The 19,346-nt window shown below is 40.9% G+C and overlaps 1 protein-coding gene across 2 annotated transcripts; it reads left to right on the forward strand.

Moving 5' to 3' along the window:
- Positions 1–742: 742 nt before the first annotated feature.
- On the forward strand, positions 743–19,085 carry LOC133915469 (protein SPIRRIG-like). Of its 2 annotated transcripts, none has more exons than XM_062358638.1 (19): positions 743–1,279; positions 2,836–2,905; positions 3,004–3,089; positions 3,227–3,362; positions 3,447–3,503; positions 4,387–4,560; positions 5,190–5,381; positions 5,473–5,538; positions 6,352–6,466; positions 6,693–7,822; positions 8,116–8,818; positions 8,909–9,011; positions 9,101–10,191; positions 10,281–11,931; positions 12,007–15,024; positions 15,779–16,087; positions 16,232–16,538; positions 16,651–16,797; positions 17,269–19,085. In XM_062358638.1, the coding sequence occupies exons 1-19, from the start codon at positions 1,065–1,067 to the stop codon at positions 18,433–18,435; spliced, it is 10,737 nt and encodes a 3,578-aa protein (XP_062214622.1). In that variant the 5' UTR covers positions 743–1,064; the 3' UTR covers positions 18,436–19,085. The 2 variants fall into 2 exon arrangements, with proteins under 2 accessions (XP_062214622.1, XP_062214623.1); XM_062358639.1 differs by lacking the exon at positions 743–1,279 and adding an exon at positions 1,384–1,907.
- The last annotated feature ends 261 nt before the right edge of the window (positions 19,086–19,346 follow it).

Below are 19,346 nucleotides of genomic sequence, written 5' to 3' on the forward strand. Positions count from 1 at the left end.
CCACCAGATTCCCCTTTTCTAGATCATGGTCGAACAATCTTCTTCCTCCTATGACCGATGGTGCCACTGCTACTCAATCGTCATTCAAGGGTCCAGATCTAAGGTTGTAGCATGCGACCAATCCAGATCTAAGGTTGGAGAGCTTCAACGAAGAATCCAGATCTAAGGTAGGGGTATCACCAAACTTACTGCTTCCCTCCCATCTTCATGGTTGGTAACTCTCCTTCCTAGATCTAAAGTTGAAGACGATGGTGAACGCTTCAAGGGCTTATGTGCTTCATGGACCTTGCTGCTGCCACCATCAGATGGCTAAATCCTCGATACCTCCAATAAAAATGGTATGATCGTTTTACTTGATAAAGTATCGTTTTACAAACCTATTTCGTTCCATAAACATTGTGTTGGTACCCCATATATATATAACTCAAAATCCTCTATGAAAATGATAAACGGAAGTAATATCTAGAATAGCAAAAAAGAAAAGGAACTATCATGTCCGTTGAAAATTTCCCCTTCTTGTTTACTAATGAGGTACTATTTCTACCTACATGAAACACCAAACATGGCACCCTCACCAATGGGAAAATACTGGCACGCGTTGGAGCCAAGGTACCAATAGCTCTCCTCTGGCAAAGTCGTAAAGATGAAACCGATCACGCACACACAAAAGTCGTACCCAGACAAGGTCATAGTATTGTTGTTACGATGTTGCCTACAAGTAACAAAATGAAAAAAAAGATAGAGAAAAATTAGAAATCCTAGGGAAGCATAGCAAGCAACGAGGCAACTACTGCTCCACCAAATAGACGGGGAGGAGAGAGGAGAGAGAGTGGAGGGGGGGTGGGAGAAGAGGAAACAAAAAAAGGGAAACGAGCGAGGCAGAGAGAACACAAGCAACAGACGACGGCAAAAATAGGAGGCGACGAGCGGGAGGCGAGCAACAACGTGAATAGAATTTTATTCGCAGGAATAAGGGGAGCAGGAGAGGAGGGGAATCGCGTCGGGATTCCGGCGAATCGGCAGGATCCGGCCGGGATCTGCGCGCCGGATGAGGGGTCGGCACCATGAAATGGTCCACATTGCTCAGTAGGGTCGTCTTCGCCGCCGGCCAGCAGCAGCAGGAGCAGCAGCCGGCACCGCCGCCGCCGGAGTCTCCGCTCCACCACCAGGAGGACCCGGGCCTCGCCACTCCGCGGCTCAGCTCCGCCTCCACCGGCGGGGACGAGGGCGGCTACGCGGCGGCCGGGAGCTCGCCCTCCGCCGCCGCATCCCCTGCCAGGTGCCCCCCCCCCCTAGCGGAGTCAAACGCTCCTTTACGGTCTCGCGTTGCCTGAATCGAATCCGGTGACGCATAGCCAGCTCCGATGCGATCCCGTTGCTCGCGCTTTCCGGGTATATCAATGGCGATCGGATTTGGATTCGGGGAGCGTTTGATCGCAGATACTTGTTTTGCCCTTTCCTCTTCGCGATTTTGGTTCCCTGTTTGGTGATTTGGTTGGTAGATGCAGGATTAGGCGTTATATTAACGTTTTCACCTGTCGGATTGATACAGCTGAATGGTTTTTTAGCTCAAACTTGATGATAGAGCTGCAAAATTTCTGGTTTTACTCGTGTGCCTTGGGAGAAATGATACTAGACTAGGACGGTGCCTTGGGGACAAATAATGCCGGACTAGGACGGTGGTTGGGTGAGTTGTTAGCTGCGTGGTCAATTCGTTGATTTGAACGTGTTTGAAGGCTATGGCCCTCGTTCTTTTGACCTTTGTAGAACAGCGGAGCTGCGTTTTTTCACATTTCTCTGTAGCTATCTCGATTGAGGTCAACTTGATAAGTTTGGATGGTTTGGTTTGTTGATTGATGTTTGAAGTGGGGATGCCGTAGGATTATTATGGGACGTATCATACTAAGGTGCTATTATGTTTGATTGGCAGTGTTAGATTGTTTCTCTGAGTTGTCTGTTACATTTGAATGCCCTGCTAGGGATATGCTCATGCCTTCATTGAGTTTTTGTTAGATTTCCTGTGTTACATACTCATATTGAATGTCCTGCTTGGGTTATGGTCGTTGTTAATATCATATTGATACACGAAGATGAAACTTAATGTTCTCCGTGACTCCTACTGCAGTCACTTGTAGTGGCTGGGGTTGATGAGAGTTGCTTTGTTATCATTGTGTAGTTACATGATTGATCTGCTTTGGACCCATTTCGTAGACATCATATGTGTAGAAGCAATTATCTAGTTTACTGGAGAATGGTGGCCAATAAGCTTGATCTTTTGGTCTGGCAATTCAGATTCCTGATTGTTCATTTTTCTTTTTTGCCATTGCTGCAGTGTTTGTTAAATACCGTTACACCACCAAGATAGAACCATGACTTACGCACTGATTCACTCGCCGCTACACTATCCTTTGCCTGAACTAACTAAATAATCGGTTGGCAAAGGGACAAATACTCTAGTCATACGTGCTAGTTAAGTGTGTTGTAAGCTACGTTTTTTGGAAAGGGGATAATATTAGGACCTGATTACCTGAAATTTGTACCTTTGATATGACTGGTTTCCCTTTTACTTGTTAGTTTTGCCTCCAATCTCTGCAAGGTAATTCATGCATGTGTATGGATTTATGCATTCTCACATGGTAATATATGCACTGTATGGTTTTAGTGCTTGACTGCTTGTCTTCTAGCTTATAACAATCAAAGCAAGAATTTGCATCCTTCATTTCAAATTTTGGTTATGAATTTGGTACTGCTGTTCCAAATAAATGATTATATGCTTCATTGCTTCTGCAAAAATCTCCATGATCTTCATCTTAACATTCTTTCTCCTGTACTCAGGGGAAAAAATGAATTGGAGTTGGACATCAGGAGGTTCTGGGAAGAATTCCGCTCTTCCAGCTCTGAAAAGGTACCCTGACACTTGTTTCATTTTGTGACCATAAATCAATAATAACACCTTGTGAGCTAGTTCTTACCTTAACATTGTGTTTTGTTTTCTCTATGCAGGAGAAAGAAAGGGCCTTAAATTTGGCAGTAGATGTCTTCTGTAGGCTAGTGAAGCAGCATTCTAGTGTAGCTCAATTAGTTACAAAGTATGACTCTTTACACTTGCACACACTACTTGTATAATTTCAATTATTACATTGCACTTATTTTAGTGAGTTCATATCTGTTGTCTATGTAAGAAAACTGAATACAGGTTTTCTATTTTTTTTCGTAATTGCTGCAGGTTAGTAGAAGCACATGTTTTTTCTTTTGTTATTGGAAGAGCTTTTGTTACTGATGTGGAGAAACTAAGAATTCACAGCAAAGGAAGATCACTGCAGGTTTCTGATGTTATTGGCTTCTTTTCGGATATCACAGAGGTTTGTCCTTATATGGTCTATGTAGTGGAATTTTGGATTCCAGGTGGCCATACACTTTCTGATAACTCTTTCTCCATGATCCAGCTTGGCATATGTCCAGGTTCAAACTTGTTATACGCAGTCGAAGTTCTCGTGACAGAGGTTAGTGAAATTGCTCATGTTAACTTGATCAAAATGCATTCTATTTTTTCATTTATATTATATTATATTATATTTTCTTGTTATCTGGTGTTGAGAACATGCACCAATATAAAAGCAACATGATAGTTAACTGATACTGCAGTTTATCTTAAGCTTTTAATAGTTCATGCATGGTGTTAAAAAGTTCATTGCAACAAAGCTATAGGCTGTACAAAAAGGTCTACATGTGTCGTTTCATATTTCTTTACGTTTGTAATGCTGTTATTCAGTTGCCAAATAAAGTGTTTATTCCCTTTGTAATGCTATTGGGTATCACTTTGGCCGCTCTGCCTGTGACACAGTCTGAGCCATTTGGAGGACGAGAAGGATTCTAAACTCTAAATTTAATGCACAGTATTTTTATTACAAACTTTGTAGAAACAATGCTGTCTCTTGTTTATTGTAAAACATCGCTTCTATGTTTGCCATTTATATATTTTAAAATGTTTTGAGATTGATGTTTAAAGAGCAGCTTGTAGCTAAATAATGGAAATTGAAATGCTGCTTAATGTTTGGTCTTATAATGATATTTCAAGGCATTAGTGGATTGAAGGAATATTCAACAACCACAGTTCTCTGTGCTTTCATTGCAAGGACTGTAGTGCTGTGAAAACTAAATCATGCAATGTATAGTACAAAGAAGCAAGAGTCATCTGCTTTCTGATGCAATTAGTATCCAAGTGTATTATTTTCAAAATGGGTGGTTGCCGGGTGGCTCACAGATAAAAATGTACTTAGCTACAATATGAACTTGCTCAACTGATGACTGGTATTTCATATCCAAGATGAAACACAATTTGCTAAATGTTCAAACTAACACACATCTCTTGTTTCTTGGTTATAGACAAATGATAAGCAACCTCTGTTGGACTCTGGTATTTTGTGCTGCCTTATATATATCCTCAATTCCCTATTGAGTCTCGATGAGTACACGCCAAATCCTTCTCCTGTTGGCCGAGAAGGGACAAAAAGTGAGAAGAGCAAAGATCGGGATCCTACGCAATCACGACGGCTTGAGGTAGCGCTAATCTTCTGGTTCATATAGAAACCGGACTTCCTTTGCAAGATTTCACAGCTGTTGACATATGCACAAAATTGTTAGATATATATATATATATATACACATATACATACATACATATATATACATATATATACATACATATATATACATATACATATATGTATATATTATACATACATATATATACATATATATATATATACATATATATACATATATACATATATATACATACATATATACATATATACATATATATATATACATATATATATATATACATATATATATATATACATATATATATATATACATATATATATATATACATATATATATATATACATATATATATATATATATATATATATATATATATATATATATATATATTGATCTGATACCATGTTAGGAATAGCAACTTGTATTCCCTAGAGGCATCATAAATTGTTTAAAATTTCATTGGCTGAGCTTTGGATATCACCATTTTGTAGCATCCATCTATATTATGACAAGTCTTTTGCTTTATGTTCAAATATGTCATATGGTGACTGTATTTCTTGCAATCCTTTTTCATGGTCAATATGGGTTTTGACTTCTTTTCTTGTTTTTGTTCTATGGAGATTGAGGGGAGCGTAGTACATATAATGAAGGCACTGGCGAGCCATCCATCTGCTGCACCAAGTTTAATTGAGGATGATGCTCTGCAAGTTCTTTTCAACATGGTTGCAAATGGTTCACTCACCGTCTTTTCGCAGTTCAGGGAGGGTCTTGTTCCCCTTCACACAATTCAGCTTCATCGCCATGCAATGCAGGTAGCTTGAAATGATGTAACATTATTTTTTGGAGGATCATGTTTCTGCCGCATCAATAGTTGCTAAAGATATTAACTTCATAACCGAACAGGTTCTTGGTCTTCTTCTTGCAAACGACAATGGAACTTCTGCAAAGTACATCAGGAAGCACCATTTGGTACATTATCTATATCTTCTTCATTGTGGATGAAATGTTGTTCTGTTCTCGGGTTTCTTTTATTTTAGAAGTTGGACTTCTTGACACTAAACAGCATGTAACAACGTCTCCTTAGTTATTAGTTCTTCACGCAGAACTAAATATGTCTAGCTGTTATCTCTTGGCTAACATAGAACATAGAACTCTTGATGAGCAGAGAAAACTTCATTGAAGCATCTGTAGTATCTACGGATATAAGAGGAGTCTGTAAAGAGAGATTTGAAGGAATGGAATATCCCCAAAGAACTATCCACGGATAAAAGCGCGTGGAAGTTAGCAATCCACGTGCCAGAATCATAACTTATGCATCAATCTTCTTGTACCGTTATTACTTTTATTTTTTTACTATTACTAGTACCTTTATTACCATTATTGTTTTCTCATCATTTTTTTAGTTGGATCTTGTGGGTTTCATCTCTAGCCTACCCCAGCTTGCTTAGGACAAAGGCTGTTGTTGTTGTTGAAGCATCTGTAGTATTTCATTTAGGCATTCTTTCTGATAGGCTGATCTTTTTGGACCCCCAACTAAACCAGTGTAACCAGTCTACCAACGTTCTCTCTCTCTCTCTCTCTCTCTCTCTCTCTCTCTCTCTCTCTCTCTCTCTCAGAATAGCGCCAGGCACCAGGCGCCAGTCTAGGATTCGTCCCCTTCCCATTGGGGTGTTGCAATTGGCATCTTATGGCAGTTTTCCTTTTATTATTTGCTGGAACATCTATTCTTTTGCATACATTTCTGATTAGTCTTATTAACCCTTTATCAATCATGTCTTTTAGATTAAAGTACTCCTTACGGCCGTGAAAGATTTCAATCCTCAGAGTGGCGATGCTGCTTACACCATGGGCATTGTTGATTTGTTACTGGAATGTGTTGAGTTGTCTTACAGGCCTGGTAAATATTGACAGACTTTTGCCACTCAGATGCATTTCTTCCAAGTAGTGATGATTAGATTCAATATTTTCAATGTTTACAAATTAAATGATTTTTTTTTGGGGTCGTGTGGCCTTTGTTGGGTTTCCATCTCTAGCCCACCCCAGCTTTCTTGGGACTAAAGGCTTTGTTGTACAAATTAAATGGTCTCCTGCACTAATATTTTGATATATGGTCTACCTTGCAGAGTCTGGGTCCATAAGGCTCAGGGAAGACATACACAATGCTCATGGTTACCAGTTCCTTGTTCAATTTGCTCTTACGCTTTGTAGCTTACACAAAAACCAGACTCTCCAATCCTCACCCAAGTTAGTACCCGAAGAGGATGGCTTCGATCATTCTCACAGATTAGAACAAGATATATTCTCATGTGACCTTTCACCTCAGTTGTCTAGGTTGCTTGATGTTCTTGTAAATTTATCACAAATTGGACCTTCTGAAAATGGCGGTGGTAAAAGTTTAAAATCTTCTCATGCGAAAGGAATGGGCCACAACAGAAGCCGAACTCCATCTGCTGACAAATTCGATGACGTGATGGAAATTAGTAGCCCCAAGGTAAAAGATCTTGACGCCATTCAGATGCTACAGGATATTTTTCTGAAGGCAGACAACTTGGAAGTGCAAGCTGAAGTTCTCAATAGAATGTTCAAGATTTTCTCAAGCCATCTTGAAAATTACAAGCTATGCCAACAACTGCGAACTGTTCCTCTTTTTATCCTAAACATGGGCAGTTTCCCTGCAGCACTGCAAGAGGTCATCTTAAAAATTTTGGAGTATGCTGTCACTGTTGTAAACTGTATTCCAGAGCAGGAGTTGTTGTCACTCTGTTGCTTATTGCAGCAACCAATTTCTACCAATCTTAAGCATACAGTGCTTTCGTTCTTCGTAAAGCTCCTCTCCTTTGATCAGCAGTACAAGAAAGTTCTCAGAGAAGTGGGTGTCTTGGGGGTATTGTTAGATGACTTGAAGCAAAACAAGCTTTTCTTTGGAGATGAGCGGCAAAATAAGGCCTTTGACTCTACAGAGAGGATGTCCAATGCAATTAATTTTCAAAAGACTGTAGACAACAAAGATGCAATTCTTTCACCGAAGTTAATGGCTTCTAGTTCCTCAAAATTTCCCATGTTTGAAGATGAAGGAACAATTACTGTTGCTTGGGATTGTCTTTTTTATCTGCTGAAGAGAGCTGAGCCTAACCAGCAATCATTCCGATTGTCCAATGGTGTCAATATCATTCTTCCTTTCTTGGTATCTGAAAGCCACAGATCTGGTGTACTACGACTACTTTCGTGCCTGATAATTGAAGATGCTCTTCAGGTTTGTGTTTGTTGCTGACTCCCCTATGACAACAACATTTTTTTTCTTCTGAAATAGTTTTAGTTTAGGGGCCTAAATGTTGAATTCTCAAGTTTATGGGTCTCAGTGGAGCACTTGTGCAAATTTTAGGACCTTTTTCCAATGCTTGCTGTATATTCCAAATCATGCTGAGTGATTTTTTAGCAGCTTACCATTTTTTTAACATTAGCAGCTTGCCATTTTTTCTTTTGGAAACATTAGCTGCTTGCCATGTGAACTTGACTAATTTTACATATGAAAACCTCTGTTTTCAGGCTCATCCAGAAGAAATAGGGTCACTGATTGAAATCTTGAAGAGTGGGATGGTATCAACCTCATCAGGTTCTCAATTGAAGCTTGATAATGATGCAAAGTGTGATACATTTGGTGCTTTGTGGCGCATTCTTGGGGCAAACAGTTCAGCACAACGAATTTTTGGAGAAGCCACTGGATTTTCCCTGCTACTAACAACGCTACATAGTTTCCAGAATGACAACGAAGTTGAGGAGACCGAATCATCTTTACATACTCACATGAAGATCTTTGGTTTTCTATTGCGAGCTATGACAGCTGCAGTATGCAACAATTCTGTCAATAGGATACGGCTGCATACAATCCTGTCGTCGAACACTTTCTATGATCTCCTCTCTGAATCTGGGTTGCTTTGTGTGGATTGCGAAAAACAAGTTATTTTGCTTTTGCTTGAGCTTGCACTTGAGATTGTTCTTCCTCCCACCAGTAACCTGCAGGTAGAGATCATTTCATCTGAAACCTCAGAGGATGAATCAGGCTTCTTGTCTGCAATCTCGTTTGGACTTTCAAGGCTTGACAAGGAGCGGGTGCACAATGCTAGTGCAGTTGTTGTTCTGATCCGTTCCTTGCTGATATTTACACCTAAAGTTCAACTCAACTTGCTGAGATTCATTGAGAAGCTAGCAAATGCTGGTCCCTTCAACCAGGAGAATTTAACTTCTGTTGGTATGGGCAAAAGATTTTCCTGTTACCCTTTTTCTTTTGACTCCTTTTGACAAGAGCACCTTATGTTTTTGTTACTCTTTCATTATGTAGGATGTGTTGGCCTTCTACTTGAGACAATCAGCCCATTTTTGGAGGGTTCCTCTCCTATTCTTAATCACGCTTTGAGAATTGTTGAACTGCTAGGTGCTTACAGGTCAGTTATATCTCATGAATTTCCATTGCATTCTCATTGCAACAGTTCTCGTCTTGTTTTGTGGTACATGATTGCTCTTTTTTGTTCAGGTTGTCTTCATCCGAACTAAGACTTCTTGTGAGATATATTCTTCAGCTGAAAGTGAAGCGTTCAGGTCATCTTTTTGTTAATATGATGGACAAGTTAATTCAAATGCAAGATGTCAGACAAGGAAATGTTTCTCTAGCTCCTTTCATTGAAATGGACATGAGCAAAGCTGGTCATGCATCTATTCAAGTTTCATTAGGAGAAAGGACATGGCCGCCTGTTTCTGGGTACTCTTTTGTTTGCTGGTTCCAATTTCAGAACTTCTTTAAAAGTCAGTCTAAGGAAGCAGAAAAAACATCAAAAGGGACCTGTGGTAAAAGGAGTGGGCAAATTTTGCGCATATTTTCTGTGGGTGCAGTGGATGATGCCAACACTTTGTATACTGAACTTTATCTCCATGATAATGGTGTTTTTACTATATCTACGGGCAATTCAAGTTCATTGCCATTTCCTGGCATTGAAATGGAAGAAGGAAAATGGCATCATCTTGCTGTTGTTCATAGCAAGCCAAATGCACTAGCTGGCCTTTTTCAAGCAAGTGTGGCTAGCCTGTATCTTGATGGAAAGCTGAGGCACACTGGCAAGCTTGGATATTCGCCATCCCTGTTTGGTAAATCTTTGCAAGTAACACTTGGTACACCTACTATCCGTGGGAAAGTTTCTGACCTATCATGGCGGCTCCGCTGTTGTTATCTTTTTGAGGAGGTCTTGACACCTGGGAGCATTTGTTTCATGTACATTCTTGGACAAGGATACCGGGGGTTGTTCCAAGACACTGATCTTCTGAGATTTGTCCCAAACCGGGCCTGCGGTGGGGAGGTAATGGCAATCATGGATTCATTAGAAGTGGAAGTATCTGCACCTTCAAGCAGCCAGCGCATTGATAGTTCAATGAAACAAGGAAGCTTTAGAGTTGAGAGCAACGGAATTGTTTGGGACATGGAACGGTTAAGAAATCTCTCCTTACAATTGTCCGGGAGGAAGCTAATATTTGCGTTTGATGGAACATCATCAGATGCTTTTCGAGCATCTGGGACTCTTTCGTTGCTGAACCTTGTTGATCCAACTTCTGCTGCTGCATCCCCAATAGGAGGTGCGTGATCGTCGTCTATCTATTTAATCTACATTTTTTGTTTCTCAATTGGAATATGCCAAGATTCAATTAGTTGTTCATATTGACAGGTATACCACGATATGGACGTCTAAGTGGTGATGTTTACATTTGTAACCAGTGCACAATTGGTGACACTGTTCAAACAGTCGGTGGGATGCCTGTTGTTCTTGCTCTTGTTGAAGCTGCTGAAACTAGGGATATGCTGCATATGGCACTGGAATTGCTTGCATTATCTCTTCAGCAGAGTCATCAAAATGTGAAGAACATGCAGGCCTTGAGGGGGTATCATCTTCTTGCACTTTTTCTGCATAGGAGAATGTCACTGTTTGATATGCAATCTCTTGATATCTTCTTCCGTATCGCTGCCTGTGAGGCTTCCTTTCCCGAGCCACAGAAATCAAATATAAATCGAACAGCAAGTTATGCGTCTGGAATGTCCCCGGAGGCCAGTCTTGATGATCTTACCTTACCCAAGTTCGGCGATGATGTGTCTTCTGGTGGATCACATGAGGATCTAGATGACTTTTCAGCTCAAAAGGATTCATTTAGCCACTTGTCTGAGCTGGAGAATGCTGACTTAGCTGGAGAGACTTCTGAATTCATAGTCTTGTCAAATGCTGATATGGTTGAACATGTTCTCTTGGACTGGACTATATGGGTTACTGCTCCTATATCAGTACAAATAACTCTTCTCGGGTTTCTCGAGAGGATGGTATCAATGCATTGGTTCAGAAATCACAACCTCACAATATTGCGTCGAATTAATCTTGTCCAACATCTTCTTGTTACTTTACAACGTGGTGATGTTGAAATTCCTGTGCTGGAGAAGCTAGTTGTGCTACTAGGTGTCATCCTGGAGGATGGTTTTCTAGCTTCCGAGCTGGAACTTGTTGTAAGATTCATAATAATGACATTTGATCCTCCAGAGCTTACACCAAACCGTCAGATTGTGCGGGAGGCTATGGGAAAGCATGTCATTGTGAGGAACATGTTATTGGAAATGCTTATTGATCTACAAGTAACCATAAGTGCTGAAGAATTGCTGGAGCAATGGCATAAAGTTGTTTCATCCAGATTGATCACATATTTCCTTGATGAAGCTGTGCATCCAACTAGTATGAGATGGATCACAACTCTTTTAGGAGTTTGCCTTACATCATCTACTACATTTGCTCTGAAGTTCCGTACAAGTGGAGGTTTTCAAGGGTTGAATCATGTGCTTCCAAGCTTTCATGATTCTCCAGAAATATACTATATATTGTTTTGTTTGGTGTTTGAGAAGCCTGTTTATCCTCGAGTACCGGAGGTCCGCATGCTTGATTTCCATGCTCTCATGCCTAGTGATGAAAACTATGGAGAGTTGAAATTTGCTGATTTATTGGATACTATAATTGCAATGGCAAAAGCTACATTTGATTCCTTGATTACGAAATCTATGCTTGCGCATCAGAATAACAATCTTTCACATCTTAATGGCACCTTGGTTGCGGATCTTGTTGAGGCGACATTGGACATGGGAGGTGATCTTCAAGGAGAAGCTCTGATGCATAAGACATATGCAGCAAGGTTAATGGGTGGTGAAGCAGCAGCACCTGCCGTTGCTACTTCAATATTGAGGCTCATGGTTGACTTGGCAAAGATGTGCCCACCATTCTCTGCTGTCTGCAGGCGACATGATTTCCTTGAGAGCTGTGTTGATCTATATTTCTCTTGTGTAAGGTTTGTACGATGTGCATATATCAAGTTACTAGGTGCTCTAGATGTTTATATTAAGCCATTTTTTTTGTTATGCAGGTCTGATTGTGCCCTGAGGATGGCAAAAGATCTAACAACTGCCGCAACAGATGAGAAGAATATCCATGATGATAATGAAAGTTCAAAGGACACCTTTTCAAGTTTACCACAGGATCAGGAACAATCAACCAAAAGATTGAGTGTTGCAAGTTTTCCTCAGGAGCAGAAAAGTTCCAGCTCAGAAAGTACTGGCATGCAAAACTCTTTTGAAACTGCTGAAGTAAAAGCAGATGATTCTTCCAATCAGGAGCTTAGCACTAAGTTTTTAAATGGAGAAGCAAACCAAATGTTTCAGAATGCTCATGATCAAGGAAGGATCTCAGCTCCCAGTTCAAATGGCATTGCGGAGTCCTACCGACAAGCTGATTCACCCAACTCAGTTTCCATGAATAATGTTGGATCTCCTGTTTTATCTGAGAGATCAACCCACAGAGCAGCTAGTACCCCTACCGCATCTCCCATGGCCCCATTCACATCTTGGCCTGGTAGTGCAGGATCATATAGTGATGGCAGACACCTGACAGCCTCTCCATCCATGGCTTCATCTTTATCTGGGATAGACCTGGATTCGTCCCCTGATCTGAAGACAAATATGCAGGGATCACCTGCAGTGAATACACTTTTCCCAATCAATTCCAAGCTTTTGCTTGACATAGATGACTTAGGTTATGGGGGTGGCCCATGCTCTGCAGGAGCTACTGCTGTTCTTGATTTGGTTGCTCAAATCCTCGCTGACATTATCTCAGAACAGCTTAAAGCAGCACTTTTTATTGAGAGCATTTTGGAGTCCGTGCCTTTGTTTGTTGATATTGATTCTGCTCTGATTTTTCAAGGATTGTGCCTAAGCAGATTGATGAACTTCCTTGAAAGAAAGCTCTTGCTTGATGATGAAGAAGATAGGAAGAAACTTGATAAGAGCCGCTGGTCTGTCAATTTGGACCCGCTTTGCTGGATGATAGTTGATCGTGTGTACATGGGCTGCTTTCCAACGCCACTTGGGGTACTACGGACACTAGAATTCTTAATGTCCATGCTGCAGCTTGCTAATAATGATGGCCGTATCGAAAACGCAGTGCCTCCAGGTAAAGGTATTTTATCCATTGCTCGAGGAAGTAGGCAGCTTGATCCTTACATCCATGCCATATTGAAGAACACAAACCGGATGATAATGTACTGTTTCCTCCCAACTTTCCTTAAAAATATGGGGGAAGATGACCTGCTTGCAAATCTTGCATTCCTAACAGAAACTGGGAGGAGTTTAGCTTCTAAACCTTACCAGGAGGATTTTTCTGTTGATATTTGTACAGTTCTTCAACTTCTAATTGCCAATAAGAGACTGGTGCTCTGCCCAAGCAATGTTGATACTGATCTAATGTGCTGTTTCTGCATAAATCTAATGGCACTTCTCCGTGACAAGAGGTTAACTGCTCAAAACTTGGCGGTTGATTTACTTAAATACTTGGTAGTGCATCGTCGCCAATCTCTTGAGGACCTGCTAGTTTGCAAGCCTAACCAAGGGCAACAAATGGACATCCTGCATGGTGGACTTGATAAATTGCTCACTGGAAGTACCTCAATGTTTTTTGAATGGCTCCAGATTTCTCAGCAAACAATAAGCAAAGTATTGGACCAGTGTGCTCTAATAATGTGGGTTCAATATATTACCGGCTCAGCAAAATTTCCTGGCGTGAGAATAAAAGGAATGGAAGTCAGGCGCAAAAAAGAGATGGGACGAAAATCACGTGAATCTGCAAAACTTGATGCCAGGCACTGGGAGCAGATAAATGAGCGGAGGTATAATCTAGATTTGGTTCGTGATGTGATGTCCACAGAGCTAAGAGCAATTCGTCAAGACAAATATGGATGGATATTGCATGGAGAAAGTGAGTGGCAAAGCCAGCTCCAACAACTTGTACATGAAAGAGGTATTTTTCCCATGCGACAACTATCCATAGAACCTGCATGGCAGTTATGTGCTGTTGAAGGACCATATAGAATGCGGAAGAAACTTGAGCACAACAAATTTAAGATAGATACTATTCAGAGTGTTCTAACCAGCAACTTTGGGCTCTATGATGCTAAGATGACCAATAAAGAGGATGGAGACATGTTGATGACATCTGGGTCAGATACAATGTCAGGCTTGAATCTTTTGACCTATGACACTGAGGAGAAGGAACTTGATGCTGCTGATTTTGCATCATTCAAAGATGAGGATGACATATTCAAAGGTGGAAGTACAATGTCAGCTCCCATAGGCTGGACTGATGACAAAAGCAGCATTAATGAACAAAGTCTTCACTCTGCAACGGAATTTGGAGCAAAATCAAGTTCCCTTTCTTATCACATGACAGAGAGTCACCAGGGTAAATCTGAACTTAGTTCACCAAGAAGGGCACCTTCAATTAAAGGTACTGATGCAAGAACCTCGGAAGATAAGTCAGAAAAGGAGTTGCTTGACAATGGTGAATATCTTATCAGACCTTATTTGGAACCCTCTGAAAAAATAAGGCATAAGTACAACTGTGAACGGGTTGCTGGTCTTGATAAGCACGATGGAATATTTCTAATTGGAGAACTTTGCTTATACATTATTGAGAATTTCTACATTGACGATTCCAACTGCATTTGTGAAAAGGGCAGTGAAGATGAACTCTCTGTCATTGATCAAGCTTTAGGTGTGAACAAGGATATAATGGGAAGCAGTGAATCTCAGCAGAAATCTCCTTCCATGTTGGGTGCAACAGCAAAGTTTTTGCTTGGTGGCAGGGCATGGGCATACAATGGAGGTGCTTGGGGTAAGGAGAAGCTTTGCAGTAGCAGCAACCTGCCTCATCCATGGCATATGTGGAAGCTTGATAGTGTTCATGAGCTACTAAAACGTGATTATCAGCTCCGCCCAGTTGCAATTGAGATTTTCAGCATGGATGGTTGCAATGAGCTTCTAGTTTTCCACAAAAAAGAGAGGGAGGAAGTTTTCAAAAATCTGATCGCCATGAATCTCCCACGGAATAGCATGTTTGTAGTCTTAATCCTTCGCAGTTACATATACTCAGTAGTTACTGTGTGCATTTGCTTAGCATTAAGATTTGATACCACTTCCTGCTAAAATTGAATTATTTCAAAATGATTAATTGGCAATTTATAGAGCTATTATGGCATGAAATGTAATAGGTATCAATTCATGACATCATCCGCCAAAGGAATTAACATTCATATTTCAATGTGAGGGAATTTACTTTTTGTCAGCAGCTTGCTTTGTTGTTAAACATGCGACTGTCAAATTTATTATTGTCTGTAAGTTCTGGTATTTAGGAGCTGTAGTTTCGAAACCATCTTAGAAATAGATTCCCACTTCCCAGAGTTGATTCACACCAGCAGTTTTTGTGTTTTGTGTGTGTGTGTGTGTGTGTGTTTCCCCCCTAGCCCGATAGGTTTCTTATTATAATTGTCAAAACTTGATTTTGCTGGAAACTGGCTGCCTATTTTCACCAAAAACTAGGATATCGATTATGCTGCTAGCACAGTAAAATATTGTTCTTTTTAGAATAACACCATGATAAGCTCCTTTTCAGTTATACACTGGAGTTTCGTCGTTGCTATCTCTTCCTCCTGCATGGTCTCATGTAGTTAATTGGTCTAGAGTTTTCTTTTATCTTTGCGTTCTGTGAACTATCTGAAGTTGTAAGACTCATCATTTTATTGCCTTGTCATTAGATTTCTTGAGCATGGGAACTTTGCTGATAATTCAAGGAAACATGCCTTTCCACAGGTTGGACACAACAATATCAGCTTCTTCAAAACAGGACAGCGGTGAGGGGAGCCGTCTTTTCAAAGTCATGGCAAAATCGTTCTCTAAAAGATGGCAAAGTGGAGAAATTACCAACTTCCAATATCTCATGCATCTAAATACACTTGCCGGTCGAGGGTATAGTGATCTCACACAATACCCAGTATTTCCATGGGTTCTTGCAGATTATGATAGCGATACTTTAGATCTGAGGAACCCACAGACATTTCGTAAGCTTGATAAACCTATGGGATGTCAAACAGAGGAAGGAGAAGAGGAATTCTGTAAGAGGTTTGTTCATCTAACATCAATCCGTATCTTCTTTTGTTTCTTTTTCAATTAAAAAACTAACATCTTTAACTTTGCTAAATGTAAGAGACTAGGAGGTCTGTTCATCTAACTATCAATTGAAATACTTCATTTCGTTCCTTTCAGATACGATAGCTGGGATGACCCTGATGTACCAAAGTTCCATTATGGTTCTCATTATTCAAGTGCTGGGATTGTACTTTTCTATCTTTTAAGGTTGCCCCCTTTTAGCACGGAAAATCAGAAATTGCAGGGTGGGCAATTTGACCATGCAGACCGATTATTCAACAGTGTGAGAGATACATGGGTGAGTGCTGCTGGCAAGAGCAACACATCAGATGTGAAAGAACTGATTCCTGAGTTCTATTATTTGCCCGAATTTTTGGAGAACCGGTTTAATCTGGACCTGGGGGAGAAACAATCAGGAGAGAAGGTAACTTTCACAAAAGTGCATGCACTTTTCTTTTCACTAGATGTAACGATAGTACCACAACGCTCACATCTGTTGGAGGCGAGTATGTAACCTCTTAACATCATGCTTTCAGGTTGGTGATGTTGTTTTGCCACCTTGGGCTAAAGGCAGCACCAGAGAATTCATTAGGAAGCACCGGGAAGCCCTGGAGTCAGATTATGTATCTGAGAATCTACATCATTGGATTGATCTTATTTTTGGATATAAGCAGAGAGGAAAGGTATTAAACATCTTAGGTTTCTGCATTTGCATTTTGCCCCTAGTGGTGTTGCTTTGCTGTGATCATCATAGCACAAATATGTTTTGAATTTGAAATAAGAGTGGTGTCGTCTTTTACAAATTCATAAATTTGTGCTATCTGACCCATGCTTAACATGTCCATATTCCATAGTTTTGTATTCGTCCTGGGGTCTTGAGCATCATTATAATGACTTAAGCAATCCCTCCGCGTCATAATATACGTTCTCTTTTTTACTTTTCATGATCACTAATATGTAATTTTGACCATTGATTTTTATTATATTATCTTGGCAAAGGTTTTTGACTTCTGCAACATAAAGTACTGTGGTTTGTAAAGTTGTAATGTGAAACAGAGGGTATTCCTGTTGGTCATGTTATGTATTTCATTCGGCAGTGTCACCCTTATTTACTGACGTGATTTCTGATGGTTACTTTCTTTTGTACCTGGCAGGCAGCCGAAGATGCCATCAATGTCTTCTATCACTACACATATGAAGGCAATGTTGACATAGATGCAGTATCAGATCCTACCATGAAGGCTTCAATATTAGCACAAATCAACCATTTTGGTCAGACCCCAAAACAGTTATTCCAAAAACCACATCCACAGCGACGAACTGACAGGAAAGTCCCTCCTCATCCTCTACGGTACAGTGCCTATCTTACACATCAAGAGATCCGCAAGACAGCATCCTCAGTGTCCCAGATTGTCACCTACAATGATAAGATCCTAATAGCCTCAGCTAACAGCTTGCTAAAACCAGTAACTTATAGTGAATACATTTCCTGGGGATTCCCTGACCGAAGCTTGAGAATATTAACCTACGATCAGGATAAACTTCTGTCTACACATGAAAACCTTCATGGTGGTAGTCAAATTCAGTGCATTGGAGTGAGCCATGATGGCAACATTCTCACCGCAGGTGGTGATGACGGAGTTGTTTCGGTGTGGAGATTTGTAAAAGATGGCATTCGCCGTCTCCTGAGAATGGAGAAGGCTTTGTGTGCTCACACAGGCACGATAACTTGCGTCTATGTCAGCCAGCCTTACTCATTAATTGTCTCAGGCTCTGACGACTGTTCCGTGATCTTGTGGGACCTGACAAGCCTGGTCTTTGTGAAGCAGCTACCAAAGTTCCCAGCATCAGTGTCTGCGCTACATGTGAACAACCTCACTGGTGAGATTCTGACTGGAGCTGGTGTTCTTTTCGCTGTTTGGAGCATCAATGGGGACTGCCTTGCTGTGGTGAACACCTCCCAGCTTCCTTCTGATCTCATCTTATCTGTGGCAAGCACGACACACTCAGACTGGCAGGACACAAACTGGTATGTGACAGGTCATCAAAGCGGTGCTGTTAAGGTATGGAAGATGGTGCACTGCTCGTCTGATGAAGCATCAAATAGCAAAAGCAAATCGCCTGCAATCACCTTGGGGGGGCTGGGCCTGAACGGCCAAGCACCGGAGTATAGACTGCTTCTTCAGAAGGTGCTGAAGTCACATAAGTACCCGGTCACTGCCCTTTGTATACCACCCGACCTTAAACAGCTTCTGAGTGGGGATACCAGTGGTCACTTGCTTTCGTGGTCGCTGAAAGATGACAGCTTTAAGGGTTCATAGCGACAGAGAATATCGGGATTCATCTGTACATATAAAAAATGGTGATTAAATTATCTCTGGTTTCTTTCTCATCCAGAACGGATGAGCATTGGCCTGCATTGACAAAAGAGCTCAGATTCAGTCTTGGCGTGCAGAAACATGCTATATGAAGGTTTTCTTCGATGCCCAGGCCATCCAACAATTCAGGAGAGACTTAATACAGCAGAAACACATGGAAAGGATAAAGTGGATGAGGCGGTCGAGGTGTCGCTGCACTGACATCATAGTCTTATACCTTCTCTTCTTGTTTTTTTGAGGAGAAAAGGATTCATGTGGCGGTAGGTGCCAGTGTTTGTAAAGTTTGTACAGGGTAATTTCGGTGGTGCCGGTTGAGTTGGATGATGATGTATTGTCGATGTTTTGTTTGGGGATGTGAGGAAAAGGGGTGTTAGGTTATTTTTCTTTCTTTCTCTGTTCTCCCCCTAGAAGTGTTGTTCATTCTTTGACCGGGTGTAATTTGCGCACCCTTTTGGTCGGCCCAGTTCATTTGCACATACATGCAATTGATTTTGCTGAACGAAGTGGTCGCCCCATCCATGGTTCAAGTGGATGAAGCAACCGGTGGTGGATCCAGAGCTAACAAATAGGGGGTCTCCCTCTTTTTCTCTTGAGATTTGCGCTAGTCACCCTTGTTGGGTTCGTCTGGCCCGACCATTGGATTTGACTGATTGGACCGGCAGTTGCATCCTCTCGATGTTATTACTAGATGCATCTTGTTTGATTAATCATTCCTAGAATCCGTCCGTGATCCTATGATTTAATAGTTTTTTTGAGGGATGAAATGACGAGGAATAGCTGCTCCGTTCTTGACACCAAACAGGTGGATTAGAAGCATAATATGTCTTTCTGACGAGCTCGTTACGTGTTGGCAT

The sequence above is a fragment of the Phragmites australis genome, chromosome 4 (assembly GCF_958298935.1).
Source record: "Phragmites australis chromosome 4, lpPhrAust1.1, whole genome shotgun sequence".
In the NCBI taxonomy this organism is placed as follows: domain Eukaryota; kingdom Viridiplantae; phylum Streptophyta; class Magnoliopsida; order Poales; family Poaceae; genus Phragmites; species Phragmites australis.

What these genes read in the sequence shown, in the direction of transcription:
- LOC133915469 (XM_062358638.1), top strand. Translation starts at nt 1,065, where the DNA reads ATGAAATGGTCCACATTGCTCAGTAGGGTCGTCTTCGCCGCCGGCCAG. An exon ending in AATCTCCCACGGAATAGCAT is followed by an intron (nt 15,025 to 15,778) that starts GTTTGTAGTCTT and finishes GCCTTTCCACAG; the next exon opens with GTTGGACACAACAATATCAG. An exon ending in AGAAACAATCAGGAGAGAAG is followed by an intron (nt 16,539 to 16,650) that starts GTAACTTTCACA and finishes TCATGCTTTCAG; the next exon opens with GTTGGTGATGTTGTTTTGCC.